Consider the following 21,386-nt stretch of genomic DNA (forward strand, 5'->3'; position numbering starts at 1 on the left):
TAATTGCTCACCCCTGCTTTGGACTGACGGGTAACTTGAGCAAATAAAGCCGTCTTTACGAACCCCCACTACTATGCCACTCTCGCTACTATGCCACTTTTGCTCGGTCCCGGTAGGTGGCATAGTAGGGAGATTTGACTGTAGTTTTACTAACCACTCGAGTAAACAACCCTATATATGCTCATATAGTGATGTAGATTGTAGATTTCAGTACATGTACGTGTCCTAATGTTTGCAGTCTAATTACGTTACTGAATGAAATATAGATAATGACAATCGAATTGTAAGCATATTAATTATTATATCCTGAGAAAATAATTTAGGATTACAATTTATGAACAAGAGGCCCAGGGCCGTACGTGCTAGCTCTCGTCTGCCCTGGTATTCTGGTCATCAAATTGAGGCTTGAAATCTTTCGATCTTTGCTTTTTGCTGTGTAAAGAGAGTCATCGTAGCTCCACGAACTTGCGTGCGTGCATGTAATTTATACAAGCCCATGGGGTGTGCGTGTATGTGCTTGCAAATCACTCCTCATTGGTGTTATATTAGTCCTGATAGACAATTAAAAAAATAACTAAGCCTAAATTTATCATTATTTGAATATTTGCAGAACATCAGTCATCCACCCTGCTTAAAGCTAGAATTATGCTTTTTTGTTCCAATTTTTTTTTTTAAAAAAAAGCTGCTTGAAATTTATACTACGTGGACCCCTTTCAAACACATAATTCGTACGGAAACAAAACAAGAGATAGTCAAATCAGCTGTACACCAGCTAAATAGCATCTTTTCATTAATTTTATAACTTGATCAAGTCACAGAATGTGAGAGCATGGTGATCTTAAAATAGGTCAGCGCTAATCAGCTGGACTGGGCCGTGGTCGTTCACTGTGTCCCGCAGGACCGTGCGTGTTGAGCTTGACCTCGATACCACGGGTTCGCTCAGTTGAACAGGCGTGGAGCCGGTGGTTTTAGAGCGAATGTCCCATAGTACCTTTTTTAAAGTATCACTCCTCATCAACTAAGTTTTTTTTTTAATAGAAAGGTTAGGGTTATGATAAAACTGTTCCCGGTTCTCAAATGCTTGTGCGGAAAAAAAAAACCCAACAAACCCCCCCCCCAAAAAAAAAACAACATAGCATAGTGATCAAACCATCAAATGATTCCTTATACTCATTCAAGCTCTGAATTTATTGCAAGTAAACACAGCAAAGACCAGAAAAATAAACCTGTGAATAGCTCCTGAAAAGGTGCCTTGCTGGGAACTTTGATACCTCATTTGCAAATAATGGACAAACAAGGTGAACATTATTTCTGGTGTATAAACAGATACAAAACAACCCGCAGCCTGAATATTGTCATTAGGTTTATCATACACAAATGTTAATTTCTTTCTCTAGCTCTACTGATCATTACATGAAATGCAATAAAAACAAAGCCACAGCTAGTAACCTCCAAAATGTGCTAAACGTCAATAACTAAACTCAGTTTTTTTACCTACAACTGTTGTGTTGGAAATCCTGATATATGCTCTTTTGCTTCTCTTAACTTCAGATCGAAAACTGAAAAGGCAAGGTGAAAGAAATTTTGCTGAAACCCAGGAATCACGCACCTGGAAGTCTTCAGCTTTCTGTCCATTAATGTACATCTTTTGGTTATAATGTAGTAAAACAACATCATTTCCATGATAAACCAAACAGTTTCTCAAAAATGCTTTTTGAGTCATCAAGCGATGGCTGTTTTGGCTCCAGCATGAGTCCAGACCTGTTCCTCCAGTGTTCTCCCCAGTTCCTGTCAAACTCAGACAATTTATCTGGAAGAAAATTGACATTAACAGAAATATGCAGATTATTTTTACTTCAAAACAACTGAAACATAAAAACATTAGTCCCTGTTTCAGTATCTACATGGCTTTAGAGCAAAGACTAGGATAAGCACAATGAAATGGTGAGATGGAACCAATCAGTACCCTCTTAACATTTACGAGTAATAATGGTACAGAAATATTACAGAAATAACCAGAAATATTTATAAAAATGTGAGGCTTTTTTTTTTTCATGCTTTGGAGCACAATAATTTCATCATTTTACCATAGCAGAATCATGTCACTAAAGACATGGCATTTTGGCAGCTTCACAGGAAAATCATAATTACACCTTATGGATTTTTTTTTATTTTTGTCTGTATGATTTTTTTCTTTTCAAATTATATGCATGCAATCTTTAAGAGTCTCTGCAATTAAAAGTAGCAGAATGTCTTATTTTCCACACAATAAAAGTGATAACTTTATACTATTTTTTCCTTCCTATCTAGTATTATGTAAATTCATCTTTCTGTGTTCATCTTTATATACTTGCTCTGCAGATGAGAATATCACATTTATGAAAGGATTTGAAAGCTGATAAAAAATAAATTGTCCTTATTCAAGGCACAAGATCTACATAGTTATATGAAATTGACTGGGATTTCCATTATATTAGCCACAGACAACTAATCTATTCATTGTGCTTAATAATAATATGTAAAATCATATGTCATAGTCTTACAAAGTTTTTAAGTGAAACTAAGCATCCAAGATCCTGCGCATTAATTAAATTTTGAAGCCTACAGCAAAACTATCTAGTGATGGAAATATGAGGGCTGGAGAATAACCATGAATAATGGCAAAGCTAATGAAAATAGAAATGTAGAATAAAACACTAATAAATTAATTACCCACAAGGAAATATTTACCTTTTTCAATATTTTGAAAGGTTTCTTGCTTTTCAACAACACCTCCTTCACCTGTGATGGTTGTCACAGAATGTGAACTGTCACCAATTTTTCTAGTGATGGTCTCTTCCTCTCTGCCACTTGAATCCCGAACAATACGCCTTTCCTCCACTTTCTGTGAATCATTTGATTGATATACATGTAGTACTATTTCTTTTTATACATAACTTTAGGCAACCATTTTACTCGTTTTGGAATCACAAAGAGTCCTTTCATACTATCCCAACTTTGAAGGCATTTGAATTTATGTCACCTATGAAAATTTTTCATGATGGCAAACTTTTCATGTCATATATTTAACATATACATCTTTAGTATTTAAATTTAATCACTTATTTCTTGCCTATTATTTTGCATAAAAAACTAAATTCTTTGCTTTAAACTTTTTTGTTGTCAACTTGCTTGGAGATTCAGCTATGAGGTACAACCATATTCCAAAAGAATCTTTAAGCATTTAAGCAACCTATGGGACTACAGAAAAAGCAATGCATGCAAACAGTTGGTGCAAAGCTACTTTAAAAAAACAGCTTCTGAAATATATAGATATATCAAAGCAAAAAAAAAATAAAAATAAAATAAAATAAATAAACCCTTACCCCATCTGGTCCTACTATGGTGCTGAAACTATAGCTGTTAGTGCGGAAGAAGTTGTGTGGCTGCTGAGGCTTAAGTGGAGATAATTCTCTTTGCTCTTGTCCTTTTAACAGATCAGCAATCTCTGAGCTGCTGGGAGACTTGGTATCTAAATCTGTAATTTATTCATTAAAGAAATGTATGACACCAGTTCCAGTTTAAAAAAATTAAATCTTTATTTTCAGGACATTTGCTCTTTACTTCACAAACAGATGTCTCTGGTGCAGGCTAGTAACACCTCATATTTATGCAACTGAAAATTTTAAAGCTGAAACACAAAGCTTGCAGCTAAAAAGATGACTAATAATTCCCTTTCCAGCTGTATGTGCACCTACTAAGTTCTAGCCAGTTTACCACATGCTCACCTGAGTCTAACTTATCTTGTGGGCGGATTCTGTTCCACCTAGGTATGGTGAAGATTTTCTCAAACTGTGTACAAAAATATAAGACCTTATTTTTTTTTTTATCTTTTAAGCATGATTTTATGATATTAAAGAATGACAAAAAAATGGGACAAGGAATTTAGCATGTGTGATATACACACACACAGAAAAAAAGTAAGAAAAACTGAGAACTTAATAGGGGTAGCCAGTGTGTATGCATATAGATGTGTGTACACCTATATCAACACCAATGTTTGTGAGACTTGCAAAACACCCATTAACCTCAGGCATTTTGACATGCATGCAAAACACACACACGCACACAAAGAAATTTACTTTAATACATCGCACCAGTGAATCTGTTTCCGGCAGGGTGGGTAAATTTTTTGCTGGAGGTGGTGTTGGCATGGTTGGAGGAGATGGTCTGCTTGGAGAAGCAGGAGATCTTGGAAGAACTGGTTCCGAGAGAGAAAATGGACTATGATTTGTATCATCTTCTTTCAGCATGAAGTTCCGTGGGTTAGTTTCATGCTGATGTGTGTGGGATCCCTCTGGGAAAGGAAATACTGCAATGGTAGCAAGTAAACTGCATTATAAAGTTAGTGCTTGTGGCATCTTACAAATGATTGGAAAACTAGACTTAATATGCCTGATTATGCAAAGAAAACTTGTTAATTTCTGTAGTAATTCTGAAAAATATAATACTACGGCTCATTTTGTCACTGACATTTCTCAGAATATATCTCCATCATTAAGTAACGCATGATTGTATAGTAAAACAACTGTAACTGGATTAAAAACGTATTAAAAAAAGAACTCACATGATGGCACTTCAGCAATGCGAAATACCCGGAACATTTCCCTCATATGACGATCAACTTCTTCCATCTGGCGATTCATCTCAATTTCAAATTCACCGAAAACATCTGAATGAAGATTATCCTCTGAGGACCAGTTCTCCGAATCATGTTCATGGCTAAAACATCAGGATATAATAATTTCATAATGACATTAAATTTAACACTTTATAGTGCTGATTATGCTAATGTAACAATATTTAACTAAGTTATAATAATACAATCGTTTTGTTGATCACATTTAGACACATATAATTCTGATGCAACCTGTAACAGGGTTACGTACTCTGTAGTACAAAACAGAAAATGAATGTCAGCTCAATGTTACATCACATATGCGACAGTGACGTTAAATGTTGCTACATTTACCCGTAACCTTTGTATCCTCCATCTGGAAACTTTGTGAATCCAAAGAAACGTTTGAATAGCTCTTCTGGGTTCATGTTATGGTCCACCCTATTGTTGACTGCTGAGTAAGACAACAGACGTGTATAGGTTCGTGTGGTTCGTGCTAGGACGAACCTACGGTGTAAACAAAACTTCCAGAAAGCTCGTTATCCAATGGGAGCACGAACCAGCAAGAACTACCACTCCGTATTTTTACCAAGAGTTACCGGGAGTGAGAAGGGGACAGGTCACAAAGTCATCTATGGCAGGGGTGTCGTCGCTGCAGCAATACGAAGTGAAAGTCATTTGATCCCATGAATTATGACTTTCGTTTGCATATCATGTGATACGCAACTCATGCAGGTTGATCAGAAGTGTCTCAGCGTTGATCAAAGATTAGCTCTCCTCCGCGCATGTTTTAATGACGTCACATGAAACAACTCAATATCCAGGGAAATCTCCCATCGTCATTAAAATTAGAAGAATAGTACAATCGGCCATAGTTTTATTTTAACTATTAGAGTCTAAGAGTTATTTATATTCAAAGATAAACATGACCGTCACGCTTCAAGGTGTAATTCTACAAGACTTTGGGTAAAATAAATGTCTCTGCCATTAGGTGTGCCGATTGGCTGTACCTTGAAAGACGTCACAATTTCTAGGGAACTTCCTGGTACTATATTTAGAACAAGACCGTACTTGTAATTGGGTTTGTGGCACTTCAATCGAAAACATCGCCAAAAAGCATATCTTTAAGCAGGGTAGGTAACATTTTATCTGCGTGACATAGAAAATATAGTGAAAATCAAGAGACCTTTATGTTTTTTTCACTTAAGTATGCCTGTTCGTATCGATGTCAATCTCACACAAGTTTATATATATGTGAGAGTGACGAGTGCGATTTTGGATTGGAACATATACATATTTCACGATATCAGAATTGTTTAGTGGGAGTTCATCAGAGATATATTTTCAGATTAGAAAAGCACCTGAAGTTTTTTTAAAATTTAGTAATATTTTCAAGAATACTAGGACTGGGACCATCTTGTTGACAATTTAAGTGTGCGTGCTTAGATTACCTATGGAGGAGCACCAGAGAACTAGAAAACATCTTTTCATGCTTCTTATATAGTGATCAGCGGTGAATATGTTTGATCACCTATCATCCCAGGCATGGTTGTCAGTGGAACCTCTTGCCATCAGAATATTACAATATTGACAGCGGGGCACTTTTGCTTCCTTAGGAATCAGTATTCAAGTTTCTTAACCATCATATGGGTCTTTTGAAAAAAATATGCTAATTAAAAGGAAAAATACTGCTGATCAAAGCCGTCACATTCAAAAAATTTTTTTTCATTTGTTTTTATTTTAAGGTTCGCTGTTGTATACAAAATAGACAAAAAAGAGCAAAAGTTAATAAGTTCATTCTCTAAAGAACTATATGTAACATGTTATTTGTTGTAACAGTAAACAGTTACTGTTTGATTTAAAAAAAAGTAACCTAGTACACTCTGATTCAAGATGTGACAGTCTTTTATCCTCCATTGCTATCAGGGTATAGAACAGAATTTATTTAGCTGATTGAGCAATATCCTGTTTGTTAAACAGCGTTCATTTCCTTGTACTGGTATTTTTAGTATCAGTGCATTGCAGAGACCATTTTAATGTCAAAATTTTGTGAAAAGAGCTGTGAGAGCTGTGAAAAGAGGAATATTAAAATTTCTTTTATAACCACTGATGCAGTAAGTTGAAAAATTGGATGGGGTTGAGTAAATAAAAATACAGGTGCGACAGATCTTTTGTTCTTTATGACAGTCTTGTTTGTTTATCTGACCTAGTTTAATTTTCTCAAAGTTATTCTTTTGGCATATTTGAGATAGAAAGGAGAAAAAGGAAAAAAAAAAAGAAATCTTACTGAAAATAAAATACACTTCTTTGCACTGTTTTGTGACTCTAGATGTGATTGTAAGCCTTGGGTAAATCAACAACAACTTTGTCCTTATCTAGGTGGCCTCAAGGAATACAGATCATGTCTGCTCACAATAGTTGATTCTCATCTACTTTGGATTGACAGCGCCTTCATATGTGGACATTTTGAGAAGAGAGAAGAAATAAATGTTGAGTCATCAATGGAAACAGATGTTGATGACATTTTTAGGGTATGATAAAAAAAGAATGTGACATTCTGTTTTTCTCATGAGATAATAAATTAGGAAAATGGACTATCAGCTAAAATTCCCAGAGAACACAAATGTGCGTCAGCTCCCAGGAACTATTATGAATAGGCTGCGGGATACATTGGACAGCCTTTCAACCAGCAACTGCAGCTACTGGAGGCTTTTTGCTGCCAGTTTATGCGGAGACTTCAGTTTCACGTAAGTCTTTTTTGGTCACATGCATTGGTTTGTTCGTATGTTGATATCTGTGCTATCTATATGTGTGATATCTATATGTTGATAAGTGTTGCAATCTGATGCTAATTAACACATTACACCTAGGATGTTTATAATTCTGACCACTGTTACCTCAACAGGCAGTAACCAAAAAGTCCAGGCAGTGACTGAAGGTTGCATGACAACTACAATCAATAGTCAGAGCCAGTCCCTTTATGTTTAAAGTTTGAGATTAAGATTTTGAGATTCCAATTTTTTTTTATTTCTAAAAAATCATTTATGGTATTAAGGAAGTGCAAAGAACAAGGAGATACTTTTAGACAAAAACCTCAAACATATTTTTTTAAATTCTAGGCATCAGAATACTGCAAACATATTGTGTTTAAATTTGCAAGTTAAAGGCTTTTTTTTTGGCAGGGTGGATGATAGAGTATTCAAGTATTGTTTAAATTACATGGGATATTTGTTGCAGCAAAAGAAGAGTTTAAAAAATGTTTGGTGTCAGCCTGATGACAATACTCAGCATATACTCATTGTGTCTATATCGACATATATGGACAGAGCAAGCATGACATTGTCGGTTTTCTGATTATCAGGGCTATGGAGGTGGAGAAAATGGCCCAGTGTATATACAGCAATGGCAGCCCTGCACAGCAGTTGCTACTGCAGGTTGGAGCACGTGGGATGACTGTACGTCACCTGGTAGAGCTTTTAGACAAGCTAAGGCTAGACACCATCCTTATTGACCTTGTAGAATACCGTAAGTATGTGCAGCACTGTGGCTTCTTGGCTATGTTGCATTTACAGCGATTCTTTTACAGTGTCTTGACTTCAGCTGCTTGTTCATACGAGCTTGTTGTGCATACCTCACTCAGCAACCCTTAGCACTTGCTTGGTCATAATGTGGGCCTTAGATGATTGTTACCAGATGACATTATTAGACAGGAAAGTAATGTAGAAAACTATCTGTCATTTGCTTTAATAAGCTGTTATCATCATCAGCATCATCATGTTTGCATCAGACAATGAAGCCAAAAAGATCTTGTGAAGTTTTCCCTACCTAGAGATTATGACTTTCTAATGATCTTTCTATAAGTGCTGATGATGTTGCTACTGCTGGTTATTTCACTGCTTGAAAGATTTGAAAACATCAGTTTCTCATGTGCACTTGTTGTGATGTGTAAAGATCAGTTTGCTCACACCAATTTTTCCTTTTGATGGATCTGAATATTAAGGTAGTTAAGTATATTTTGTGTTTATTCTGTTGATTTCAGCTACCAAGTCAAGGCATGTTTCTTATTTCTATTTTACTTGAGTAGACCCAATCACATGATAAAGAGATCGAAAGCACTTTTATAAATTAAGATTTTAAATTAGCTCTGTCATGGCAGGGGAGGTAAACTGGATATTTTGAAATCTCTGCTATCATTTCCTCACCACCTCTAGATATTTACATAACAGTACTTTCTCTGACCTCAAGATGAGAACGAAGGCCCAGGAAGACCAATAGTTATTAAGGCAGCAATTTCAGCCTCAGAAATTGTAGATTTTCTTGTCTGATATTCCAGCATATCTCATCTGATTTTTTGTAGGACTTAGCTACTATATGATCAATATGGATTCTATAGTAAAATGTTCTTGTTGACATCGTTAGATATGTAGTTAATGTCACAGTTTGATGTCATAAATTAGAATTTATTTTTAGCTATTGGCAGGCATAAATAATTGTAACTGAGATTCTCTATCACCTAAATTCTGTTCTAGAACATGTGAGAATACTGACACAGCCAAAAGAAGCAGTCACTGTCTATGAGGGAGATCAGATTGTGTTGTCAGTTGAGGCTAATGGAATTCCATATCCTCGCTTTCTCTGGTATCGCTCAGAAACACCCATCACTGGGGCCACAGATTCAATGTTGATAATCAATAATGCCAGGTATATTCCCTTCATTATTTTCTGTATTAGGAGGTGAATTTACATTTGACTAGGTTAGATATACATCAAACATGCTAAAATCTAATCTCTAACAACTACATGCTGATAATTTCAGCCTATATTTATTGTGCAAGATCTAACACACCTATTCACAGTACACACAGCATTCACTTTCTTCTTTTTGTTTGGCAATATATTTTCACAGGTACTAGTTAGATTGATTCATGAAGTTGAAGTATTCTGAAAGAGATAAATATCACTTAATTGTAGGCTGTTACAATCAGAACACCCTTGGAAAACTTTGATATTACCTGTTTATGTACTAGTGAAATCAGAAAAATCTTGTAATAGTTAACCCTCTTAGTACTGCATAAAAATATAATTGCATAATAAAACAAGGGCATATTTTTTAAGACATCAGTTGGTGATGCTTGTTTTTATACTTTGCTGCTCTGAGGTAAACAGTAGACCACGAAACCTTTAAATTTTTGGAAAGGAGAAAGCTTGAACTTGAAAATTCGCAGTTTACTATTATTGGGTCCTATAAGCAGAGTCATGTTTGTGGCCCATTGCGCTAAGAGGGTTAAGCACCACTTTGTATGCACAGAGTCAACATCTGTGATCTGTCTAGAAAAGTGTTGCATTGCAATGGGCCAAATACTGAAAGTACTTGTGGATAATCCACTTAAGTATTTATTATGACCTAACCTTGTAAAATTCCTATAAAAAATCTTTTGTTTAATACAGTTTTGTTTTAGACTGTAGGAGTGCAATCACTTCTGTAGTGAGCTTAGATTAACACCGTTGTCTTTCAGATCTGATCAAAGTGGAGTATATACTTGCCTTGTCTACAATAATTCAGAAAAAGGCGAGTTTACAAATTATTCAACTGTCTCCGTCCTTCCAAAACCCCAAAAGGAAACCAAAGGTATGAATTTTTCCCCCAAAATAATGCAAACCCTTTCATTGAGTCATGTATTTTCTTATTAAGATTTTACTTTACAGAAGATGGACTAATCCTGTCTACAATTATATGTTTGGTGGCATGTTAGTGTATGTGGATGTATATATATGTTTGCTTAGATTTTTGGATTTGGGGATGCACAAGAACACACTTTGTCAATCATATCTGTAACCAACTTGTGATTGCTTCCTCTAGCCACTCAACTTAGTGCAAGGCAATCATATGGTATTTGTTGGCTTTATAGTCTCAGCTGTTGTATTCTGTATTTGCTAGTTTTATTGGGCGGTCCAGTGGTGCAACAGTTAGCGCCTGTCATCAGTACAATGAGGGTTGGCTGTCCTGGGTTTAGCTCTGGTCTTGGGCATGCGGATCTTTCTCTGCATATGGTATCTGCTTGAGTGCCCTCAGTTCAACATTTTTGCATTGTAGCAGACAGCTGTTGATCTATAAACATATTCAAACACTTTTAGAGGTAGATGTCCTGCTTAAGTGGGGTACCTTTACTAAAGGTCTGGGTGTAAGAGACTATTTCCCAAGATGAAGGTATACCTCCCCACTACTTCTGTCCTCAAGATACATGCCTACAAACATCACCACGCACAGAAAAGTCAAAATTATAATATCTTATTTGTACACATATACACTTACTGATGTGGTTTCAGCTCTCCTGTTGGCTGAGGTTTCACATGGATGTATCTTAGTACAATTCCGATGTATGTGGTGTTTACCTCTGTCAGTGCAATGTGATGATTGTAGGTGTGTATACTGAAAATGGAAAGGTAGTATTAACTTCACTTAACTTGACTCAATTATTATTAAAAAATTTGCACCCTACTACACCTTTAAGTTTTCCCAAGAACAAAGACAATTTTGGTGTTTCCAGAGTCTTGCCTATTAAAGACTGCATTACTGCATACTCCTGTGCACAGTTAAGCAAATTATTCTTTTCTGTTTTAGAACCTTTTACAGAGAATGGTCTACCTTACCCTGTTCCTGGAAAAACAGGTGAAATGGGTTTGTGAAATTTATTTTGTTAGTTGCGCAAGACTGAGGAAAAAAGCATTTTACCTACTTTTAAAAAACTAGCAAATTATATATATACATCTGTAATTTCATTTGGGTTCTTAATTTGAAAGTTCAAAATTGGGTTTAAAAAACCTGTTAGAAGAGTTTGGGTAAGTTGGTGTAAGATTTTTTTTTTTCCTGTGAAATCTTTATATCATATACTTGTTGGTATGGTGCACATGTAAGAGTTTGGATCATTAGTGAATACCAGATTACAAATTATTATATCAGGGGTTTTGCATAATAAAATCAAAGTTAAAGTGATATTTTGCAATCATTCATATGAAGATACTATATGAGAGTTTATATAAAAGTGATTTTCATTTCCAGAACCAGTATATACGCTGCCAGTCATTATTCGAGAGCCTGACCCTACAAGCACACCTCTTGGCAGTACCTTCTGCTTAATTTGTGATGCACGGGGCCACCTTCCTCTGACATACACGTGGTTGTTAAATACTCGGCCAGTGTACCAGTGTCAAACAGGGTATTACAAGGTGGGGCCAAAAATATTGCCAAAAATGACCATTCAAACATTTTAGTATAAGTTAGGAAGCCAGAACAACTTAAGAGTCCCTTTTTTTACCTTTGTTTTTAATAGACTTATCCTCCAGTTCCTTTGAATCATATAATTAAAGCACTCCTAGGTTTTTAATACTCATCCTGGTGCATATAATACAGATTTACATGCAGTGAAGACCTGCTATTACAGGTGGATCAGGCTGACAGTTCCCATGATGGCATTTACCAGTGTGAAGTAAACAACCAGTTTGGTATGGTCAGAAGTCGAGCAGTTCCTGTGTGTGTGACAGCACCAGTCTGGCCGATGTTTGATCCCATGCCATGTGAGGTTTTTGAAAAGTTGATCATTGCATTTTCTGTAATGAATCCATCATCCTTATACTCATTATCACGATTTCTAATGATTTTATGATAAAGGACAGCTGTAAATTTATTTAACCAGCATATTGACTATACATTTTGGAGAGCTAGAGTACCAAAATCTCAACGGATTTACTATAACACTTTTGTGAAATATGTCATGCTGAAATTCCAGTTTTGAAATATAAATACAACAGGGAATAGAAGCTATGAAGTGAATATAATAAGTTTTTTCCTTGAGATTGGTTCTTTATGTGTCTTGGAAAAAAAATGAAAGCATAACTACAGGTTCTTACTGGAGTTTGAAGAGAACAACAATCCACTCTTTTCTTTTTCTTTTCTTTATTCTTTATACAGGTGACTCATGATTTACATATGGAAGGTATTTGATAGGAATGTGCATAATTAAAAACTTTGCATAGTGTGAAAATATATTTTAGATGTAAAAATGGTCACATTTTGGAATTGCTTGCTGTCAGTTTGACTTTATTTAGTTGTATCAAAAATTGTCTATAATTTGCTTTCATTCATACACCTTTTTTTCCTGTGCTGCCGGTCAAAATCCATAATTCTGTGTGGGAAGCATTTCCAAATTTTCTTCTAAAGATATAGTTTTCAAGACTGCTTTGAGTCATTTGAGCTGCTTTGTTTGAATGTCTGTATGACATGATGATGCTTTAATACAGGTACAGGTTAAAGCGGACACAAAAGTATTCTCAAAATGGCATCACATTTTGGGAGGACAAAGAAAGACAGACAATTATAGGTAGACCTTATGTAATCGTTACAATAAAGGAAGGGCAAAAGAGAAGTTACAGTTAGCAGGAACACACGCAGAGCAAGTGGCTGTCTGTACAGTGCCTTTTATTCTTTGCAAGGCACTTTTTCTGTCAGTTTGGCTCCACCACTGATGTATCATTGGAAATTTGTTTTGATTACAGGCATGTAGGATGCCATGGTCCTCACTACCAGAGACAATATGGAGAAAATTATAACACAGTATCCAATAGACTGATGATATTTTTGCAAGTTGCATGTGTTTTTGTTTTTTTTAAATAAAGTGTGTTTTTCAAAATTCATGTAGTTTAAACATACAGTAAATTGTGAGTCACCTTTTCTCCATGGACATACCTTTAAGTATGATTTACACTTCAGAATGTTGATATGGATAAATATAAAGTACTATTCTGGCAATGCAAAATGTTTGCAAAGAGAACAGTGACATTGATGTGTCTTGATGTTCAGTGGTGCCGGAAATTACAGAGCATCCAAAGTCTTGTCATGTTCAGCTTGGAGGTCATGCCATCTTCCGCTGCAGTGCTCAGGGTTCTGGTCATTTGCGGTTCCAGTGGTTCAAAGACTGTGACTCCATTCAAGGCAAGTATAACTGCATGATGAGTAAACAAAGAGTACAGAGGTTCTTAGTCCTGCTTAAAAAACAAACTCTCAGAGCAGGTTCAAGTTTCCAGGCAGCTGTTGTTTTTTTTTTTGTTTTTTTTTTTTGCATAGCTGCATTACATAGTACATTGGTCAAGATAGAGAAAGAAAATCATGAATGACCAATATTATTGGGATGAACTAGAAGAGTTCAAAACTGAAGCATCAACAAATGTTAAAAACTACTTTTACGCTTTTTCACTCCCCTAACAGGTGCAAATGACTGTGAATTCAAGGTGTATAATGTAAACAACAGAGCTGCAGAAGGTGTGTACATGTGTCTCATTTCAAACGATCATGGGCAGCGCATAACCAAGGGGGCTGTACTGCAGGTGCGGGACATACCCTCCTTCAGACATTTTTTTGGTATGTCGCTTTACATCTTGATTATCATTTTCATATGAATTTCTTTGAATGAAGATTAGTTTGTTATGATTCTGTAATTTTACAGCACTCTTTTCAATAGGATTGTCTTAGAAAGTCACTGATATGTTGAGAAAAATTCTAATGCATTTATTGTGTTTGTGAAAGGACTCTTGAATCCCAGTGTTAAACAAAGATTATTTTTCATTCAGTGTGTACACTTGCCAATGGTCAACAATTAAATGACATTCGAATATGTGCATGTCATGTGTGTCTTGAACAGCCACAGACAAACTAGCATTGCTGATTGGCAATTATGACTACAGGAGTCAACAGCCATTGCGAGCTCCTCAGACAGATATCCAGAACCTGTCCAACATCTTTCAGGAAGTTCTTGGCTTTAAGGTATTAAGCTTTGACACTGTTGCATGCTTTTTAAATTAGGAGTGATTCTTTGAGATTTTGTCAAATATCTGGAGATATTTAAAATGAAGATAAATGTAAGGTAACATCTATTTCACAGCTTCATGTTCACTATTCATAATTTTTTATTTCTGATAGCATTGTTAATTCCTTTAGCTCGAAGATTGTCAAAGACCCAATCCATAGCTTTCACAGTCCTTTTGTATTTGACATCCTTAGTACTTGGTTCAGCAACATGTCTGTGAGACAAATAATATTTTTATTCATTGGCATGATGAGTAACATTAATGAAATTTTTATCATTTTGGCATGCCTGCTGATAGGTTGTGTCTCTGCTGAACCTGACACTTGTCGAGATGCTGTCAGCTGTAGAAGAATTCTGTGAGCTTATTGACTCTGGAGTCTACTGTGTGTTCTACTTCTGCGGGCATGGCTTTGAGGAGAACAACCAATGCTACATTCTCCCCAATGATGTTCCAGTTGACTACAAGACAGAAGAGTGTCTCTCTGCTGATCTTGTCCTTGGCAAAATGCAGCAGAAGCGACCTAAAGTTTGCTGCATGATCCTCGATATTTGTCGCAAACCGTAAGAATAAATAATGATTTAAAAAGGTCTTTTTGTTTTCTCAGAATATGTAATTTTGTATTAATAAATAATGATATGTTGATTAGTTTAAGGCAGGCTCAAAGTGCTTTACTAAAAAAAAAAAACAACCACACGAACATAATAATAATGGATGCTGGTCTCAAAAACCCCTCCCGACTGAAAAAATAAATGAATGATATAAAATGACTATATAAAATATTCCGTAAGTTGCCTCAAGGTTCTTCTGTTCCTACAATCCTGAAAAGAAGTAGCTAAAATTATTACTATATATCATTCATATCCGTTTTAAAAGTATTTGTCCCAGTTGCCAGCCTTACATAAGTTATATTACGCTTCATATATTTCTGCATTTACAAGTCTTTATGCCATTTCCTGTTTTATTTTTAGGTCAGAAAATCCAAGTCAGGGTCCAAACGCACCACTCATGAAGCGTTCACCAGTAGAAGATGGAAACACCATTGTCTGCTATGCCACGTGAGTAGTAATTCAAACACATTTTTATTTGAGTCCATCTTATATTTTTACAGTAGGAGGGTGGAGAAGGAGCTTTATTCTAGAAGATATCTGTGGACTTGTTGTGTTCAGGGAGACATGGCGTTTTCCAGTATTCAAGTATCCCTGTTGTTAACATCATATATTGATTTCTCAACCCCCTTTTTTTTCCTATTCTTATTCTTTAGGAGTTGTGGTTTGGCTGCATATGAATCTCGCCCTGAGAGCAAGGGTATTCTTGTCACTCATCTTGAGAAACTTCTAAGAGAGCCAATCAGCATTGAGGAAATTTTCCGCAAAGTCAGAGAAGGTACGTTGAGATTTTAGGTGGAATTTTTCATCGTAATGGGAAATGTAGAGTATTTCTTAGTTAACCTTAGAATACTGCTCTTAGGAATTAACATCGCTTCATGAACTTTTCACCCCTTGATTTCAGTAACTGCTAATTTTTTTGGTCTATGTCCATTTTAGCCAAAACTAGTGAAACTTTTATTTGAAAGCGATATGTCTTATACTTCAACATTGCTGAAGAGAGATACAGAAATATTTTTGAATAATACAGAAGAAAAACACTTCAGATTATGACCATATCAAAAGCCAGAGATCAAAATGCTAAGTATTGCTGATGTCTATGTATTCTGCATGTTTGGTGTGGTTTTTTTCTTTTCCAGCTGTGGGAAATGATATAAGGGTAAATAGAAATCATCGAACACGCCAAATCCCTGAGGTTCGATCTAACCTGATTGAGGTGGACCGATCATTCCATGACACAGTGCAAACAAGTGGTCATACAAGAGCTTGCAATGCCCGTCAGCTGGCATGGGAAAATGCTCATCGTGAGTAAGACTTTTTAAGAAACAGGTCCTTTTATGCTGTTCTATCAGGTGGTTGTTTTTAGAAATACTATATGTTGTGAAAGATTGTGGTTGAGTGTGTTTGTGAGAGAGAGACTTTGTATTGTCAATCTTTAGCAGGTGCTCAGAGTTATGTATAAACTTAAAGCTTTATATTAATATACTGAGACATCTGATGCCTGTGTGACATCTGATGTACTTCTTGCACTGTTTTTTTTCCATGTTATCTTGAACAATTTTCTATTCAGAGTAGACAGTTAATCTCTGCTTGTTTATTTAATGTCTAGCACATATGTGTGTCATTTGTGTGCAGTCAAACCTCCTGTTCAGATGGTTCAGTTAAGTCCTCAGCAGCTTGGTGTAAATGTTATGCTGTCCTTCCAGCACGAATTCTCCAATGTACTTAGTGTCTTTGTCAAGGTCACTGAACGTGGTGATCTACCATACTGTGTAGCATGGATTCACAAACTACCAAGTGTAAGTTTTATTTCAAGAGTATTTGTAAGAGCATTATTTCATTAAAAATTTATGGAAAGACTATAGGAGTATTTATCTTACCTGTACCTTATGCACAGCACCTAATGTATTTTGTGACATTCTATAATCTTTTGAAATATATCTGCATTTGTGTAAGAGAAAATAATAGGTTTATATAGTATAGCACAGTATAAAATAGTAACCATAATATTATTGCTTAGTTAATTCTGATCGCTGCAATTGAACTTGATGAAGCTGTACTCATAATATAAAACCAGCATGGAATCTGAACAGATGAAACCTCGGTTTTGAAATCAAAGAACTAAAACAGTTCAAGAAAACTAAAGGCTACCAACGTTGATAGTTTATAAAAAATATTCTTTTAATACAGTGTCAGGGCTTTCCAAGTAATGAGACTGACTGCCTTATGAGTTCTGTTACAGCAGTTCATGGGTTTAAAGCAGAGTTGAAGTTTTATCAGTTTCAGATCCGTGATTGGGATATATTGTTAACAATATTCTCCAATCCACCATAATCTTTTATCTTAGAGCAAAATGAACTCATGCAATGTTTAAAAAAAATAAGTTATTGTTGTCCCATGCGTTAGAAGGTATAAACAGATGACATGATGCAAAATACCCATGGAAAGAAGAAGGAATCGCCAGATTAACTCACTGAACTGTGACTTATATTGCATTTTACACAATAGCTGCAACAAGCAATGAGTGTTAAAACCTTTGAGAAGCAGTGTGCAAAATAAACTTGCAGTCATATTTTCGATTGCTTAACCCATCTCTTATCTCACCTGTGCTGGTATGCACACATACAATGTAGACATGCATTATCACAAAAAATGCCTTAACATGTTATAACCTTTTGGTGTTATTGACATGCACCTTCTTGTTGCAGTCTGTGTCAATGATGAAAAAACCAACATGTGTGAGTGATGGTGGAACAGATGTGTCTGTAACAAAGAATGTCATCATTGACATTCAGAAACTAAAGGTTAGCAAATTAAGTCTTTAACCTTCTGAACCTTTATCTGTTGGAAAAAAAATGTTGCCATTAGATAGCAGCAATGTGATAATTGGGCATTACATATTGGGGTCAAATAATGCTCTGAGCTCACTGTTTTTACATAAAATTATGAGCCTTGGTAACTATAAGATTTAACACCAGGGAGGTTTATCTCCATCTTTTTTTTTACTCTTGTTTTTTTGAGTGGTGTGAAAATTCTAGTTTGACTTATAAGTTGTTCAAAGGGAGGTCGTAACTGTTTCAAATACAATTGTCCTTTACAACTGTTGGTGCTAGCGCCACCATTGAGATTAACTTAGAAGATATTTTGCACCTCCATCGACATGAGAGCTTGTATCACCTGCTCCTTCTCTTCATGTTGATGGCATAAGCTCATTTTCTAAGGCATTATTCTATAACTTCTATATGGAAAATTTGTCCACCAGAAGTCCATTTTTCTATATTAACAATGGGGAACCTTTTTTTCCTTTGAGGGCCATTTGAATGTTTATAAGATCATTCGCAGGCCAAATGATTTGGTCTGTATGGTCCTTTCTTATCCAAAATGGAACATCCTAGCTGTTCATGACCTATACACATTGTTCAAATTTATGCTGATATGACCTAATTTATTGGGTGTGGGATATATATATATAAGGGGGAGGGGCCTTTGGTAAGAGATTAGGGAGAGAATGATGTTTCTAATTTTGTTTCAAATTAAGTTAATAGATATTTCCTTTGTATGATTGAAATAAAGTTTGAACGTACTCTTGTGTAGGACAACCTGCGTGTGGGGCTGGCAATGCGGTATCGTCTGCCAGGGAGTGGCCCTCATGATTACATCATTAGCAAAGAGGATACAGAGGTTGATTTGCAACTCCCATTGGTGGCTGGTCTTCAGTTATGGCGACCTCGCCCCCAGGTTTCTGGACATAGACATGCAGTTGAACAAACAGAGGAGGAAACCCACTAGTGCAGGATCTGTTGTTCATCCTTTTGAGTGGAATCGTGTACTGTATCAATCACACTGTTATTATTATTCATTAGCAGAAGAGGAGGACACCGGCTGAAAGTGGCCATTGGACAATGATGACTATTAAGCATTTAAGGGGGTGGGGGTTAAAATGAAACCTTGCTACACTTTTGAGAGATCACAATGATTAAGATGTTTGAAAGCATCCCAGTTTTTTTCATAGCTCTTGCAATCTGTGTAGATTTAGGTGATGGATCTTTACAGTTTTCAGGATGGCAGCATATATTCTCACAATTTTTGGGTGGGTGGGGAGCAAGCAGTAAGTAATCAAGTGTGATGGACAGGTGGTAAAATGTCTTGTGCACCACAGATTTGAAGTGGTAACCAAGTCTTTGGATGAAATACACCAACATGTTTACTACAAAGTATAATCTGCACAAGTGCCTCGTAGTATTGATCATGCTTGACAGATGGGAAATGACTCGATGATACTGAGAGGAGTATCAGGCAGTCAAGAACAAGCTTAGGACACCAGGAACTCCTACTTGCAACAGTCAAGTGACATAAGCTGGTCTGGTCTGCATGATACCTTATCAAAAGGTTGTCCTTCAAGGTACCTTGGAGGGTGGTGAAAGCTGTGGTAGCCAGAGGAAAAACAGGCTCACAAACGTGAAGGAGTGAACTGGTCGTCTCATCAGCTATGTGCCGCCTCCACTGACCAGTACCAGTCAATGAACAAATAATATATTGCCTCAGTCAGTTGATTTTAGTTGTCTCTGAAGGAGCTGTGATCTTCCTCAGATTAGTGAACACATACTAGCAAATTCTAGTAATGATCAGTTATTGTGCATTAAAAGGACTCGAGGCAGGGAAGCAGGTGGAAGATGCTACCTCAAGCTGCTGTCACCTCCCCTGAAAGTGTTGATTCACTTCATAGACATCAGTGATTTGTTTCTATTTAGCTTTTCTTAAATATATGTACAGATGTAAATATATGCAGATGCTGCCATAAACTTGGCATTGCTTAGGATGTTTGTTAGTGGTAGATAGGTCTGGGGTTCTGACCTTATCTAGAGCTACAACTGGTTTAGAGGACATGTAAAGTGTCTGCCATCTGATCTTTCTCTCCACACCTGTTCCTAGCACTCTGCTGTGTCTGTCCTCTGTGGATGTACTTTCAGTCTGCTCTGCACAGGTAATTGAGTGGCTCTTCATGTGGATTGCATTCATAGTTCATGTTGAAGTTTGAGCTATGTTAATTTGTATAAGCCAGTTTTAAAGTTGTCTTTGAGCACTCTTTAAAAGTACAGATTCAGTCAAAGATAAAATTTTGATCCATAATAATTTTTAATTATCAAAGATCACAGCGTTACAATTAATGTTGAATAGCAGAAATTCTTCCAAAAGTGTTTGCAGATAAATACAGCCTTTTTTTTTTATATAAAAAAGTTAAAAGTCAACTCGTTCTTGTATCTACTACACATGCTGAAAAAATAAACATCAAAGGACACTTTTTGTTACAAACACCCTAGGAATTCGATTACATTATCAGTTAATTTAATACAAATATACCTAGATGCCTTTATGCATGCTTTAAAAAAAATTTTACATGCATTCTTCTGAAAAACATCTCTTACATAAATCATGAGGTGACTGCAGACCCCTTTCAGATTTCTGAGACTTTGGCAACAATATTGGTGTTAAAACAGAATTTAGTAATTCATAATTACATGCAGTCATGGATGTTATTTACCATCATATAGATATCCCTTGAAATCCAGTGTTGCACATCATGAATATCACTGCATTGTAGAAAATTAAAATTTTTGCCAATTCCTGTGGTAGCTTTGATGATACAATTTGGAATGGCCATTTTAAAAATTAAAACAAAAACTGTAAATTTTGTAAAATAACCCAATACACACTGATAAAAAACAAACAAAAAACCTAGCTAAATACAGGAATTCTTATGACAGTAACACAATTCAGTTCAAAATATGCATCTTAAAATAACTTCTTGCGATTTCAGCTGTTACCTTTAAATAGTTACTACACAGCTCACAAAATCTACTAAACTCTTTGCAGTAGAATATTTATACAATACAACTTCCCCATTCTCACTAAAAACACTGAAATCTGGTTTACTGAGAGGGGTCTTACTAGGGAAATAGGTCTGTTTTTCATTCCACAAACCATGACAACACTTATCAATTCATGTTCATTAATTTAAATGTTGAAAATAAAGCTGTTAAAAGCCATGTGCTTTTTTTTGTTTGGTTGGTCATGCTAGAGATACTACTACTAATAATAATGGGAATTTATAATGCGCAGCATCACGACCAAGGTAGATTGCAAACTAATAATGATAAATGAAAGATAACAGCCAGTGGACAGTGAGGTACCTATAGGCCAGACCTGGGCAAAGGCCGACCCGCCCGCTGGTATATATACTATATATACAGTATTGGGTAAAA

General features: G+C 35.9%; 2 protein-coding genes across 6 annotated transcripts; one reads left to right on the forward strand and one right to left on the reverse strand.

Moving 5' to 3' along the window:
* Positions 1-755: 755 nt before the first annotated feature.
* Positions 756-5,236, reverse strand: LOC112553847 (HCLS1-associated protein X-1-like). Of its 2 annotated transcripts, none has more exons than XM_025221310.1 (7): positions 5,012-5,236; positions 4,607-4,761; positions 4,137-4,351; positions 3,768-3,831; positions 3,366-3,466; positions 2,731-2,884; positions 756-1,810 (listed from the first exon to the last, which is right to left on the reverse strand). In XM_025221310.1, exons 1-7 carry the CDS (start codon positions 5,083-5,085, stop codon positions 1,674-1,676), a joined length of 900 nt encoding a protein of 299 aa, XP_025077095.1. In that variant the 5' UTR covers positions 5,086-5,236; the 3' UTR covers positions 756-1,673. The 2 variants fall into 2 exon arrangements, with proteins under 2 accessions (XP_025077095.1, XP_025077094.1); XM_025221309.1 differs by having other exon boundaries at positions 3,366-3,517.
* A 427-nt stretch (positions 5,237-5,663) lies between these two features.
* Positions 5,664-21,170, forward strand: LOC112553846 (mucosa-associated lymphoid tissue lymphoma translocation protein 1 homolog). 4 transcript variants are annotated; one of them, XM_025221305.1, is made up of 18 exons: positions 5,665-5,790; positions 7,037-7,404; positions 8,019-8,182; positions 9,187-9,358; positions 10,174-10,286; positions 11,280-11,336; positions 11,718-11,884; positions 12,100-12,232; positions 13,515-13,646; positions 13,920-14,072; positions 14,353-14,474; positions 14,816-15,078; positions 15,487-15,573; positions 15,780-15,901; positions 16,263-16,427; positions 16,759-16,922; positions 17,832-17,927; positions 18,718-21,170. In XM_025221305.1, exons 2-18 carry the CDS (start codon positions 7,247-7,249, stop codon positions 18,910-18,912), a joined length of 2,463 nt encoding a protein of 820 aa, XP_025077090.1. In that variant the 5' UTR covers positions 5,665-5,790; positions 7,037-7,246; the 3' UTR covers positions 18,913-21,170. The 4 variants fall into 4 exon arrangements, with proteins under 4 accessions (XP_025077092.1, XP_025077090.1, XP_025077093.1 ...); XM_025221306.1 differs by having other exon boundaries at positions 5,666-5,790; positions 11,280-11,327; XM_025221307.1 differs by lacking the exons at positions 9,187-9,358; positions 10,174-10,286 and having other exon boundaries at positions 5,664-5,790.
* Positions 21,171-21,386: the final 216 nt, after the last annotated feature.

The sequence above is a fragment of the Pomacea canaliculata genome, linkage group LG13 (assembly GCF_003073045.1).
Source record: "Pomacea canaliculata isolate SZHN2017 linkage group LG13, ASM307304v1, whole genome shotgun sequence".
Taxonomy (NCBI): domain Eukaryota; kingdom Metazoa; phylum Mollusca; class Gastropoda; order Architaenioglossa; family Ampullariidae; genus Pomacea; species Pomacea canaliculata.

What these genes read in the sequence shown, in the direction of transcription:
- LOC112553846 (XM_025221305.1), top strand. Translation starts at nt 7,247, where the DNA reads ATGGACTATCAGCTAAAATTCCCAGAGAACACAAATGTGCGTCAGCTC. An exon ending in TATTGACCTTGTAGAATACC is followed by an intron (nt 8,183 to 9,186) that starts GTAAGTATGTGC and finishes ATTCTGTTCTAG; the next exon opens with AACATGTGAGAATACTGACA. An exon ending in GTCAAACAGGGTATTACAAG is followed by an intron (nt 11,885 to 12,099) that starts GTGGGGCCAAAA and finishes CTGCTATTACAG; the next exon opens with GTGGATCAGGCTGACAGTTC.
- LOC112553847 (XM_025221309.1), bottom strand. Translation starts at nt 5,085, where the DNA reads ATGAACCCAGAAGAGCTATTCAAACGTTTCTTTGGATTCACAAAGTTT. An exon ending in TGCCGGAAACAGATTCACTG is followed by an intron (nt 3,832 to 4,136) that starts GTGCGATGTATT and finishes TTTTGTACACAG; the next exon opens with TTTGAGAAAATCTTCACCAT. An exon ending in CTTTCAAAATATTGAAAAAG is followed by an intron (nt 1,811 to 2,730) that starts GTAAATATTTCC and finishes ATTTTCTTCCAG; the next exon opens with ATAAATTGTCTGAGTTTGAC.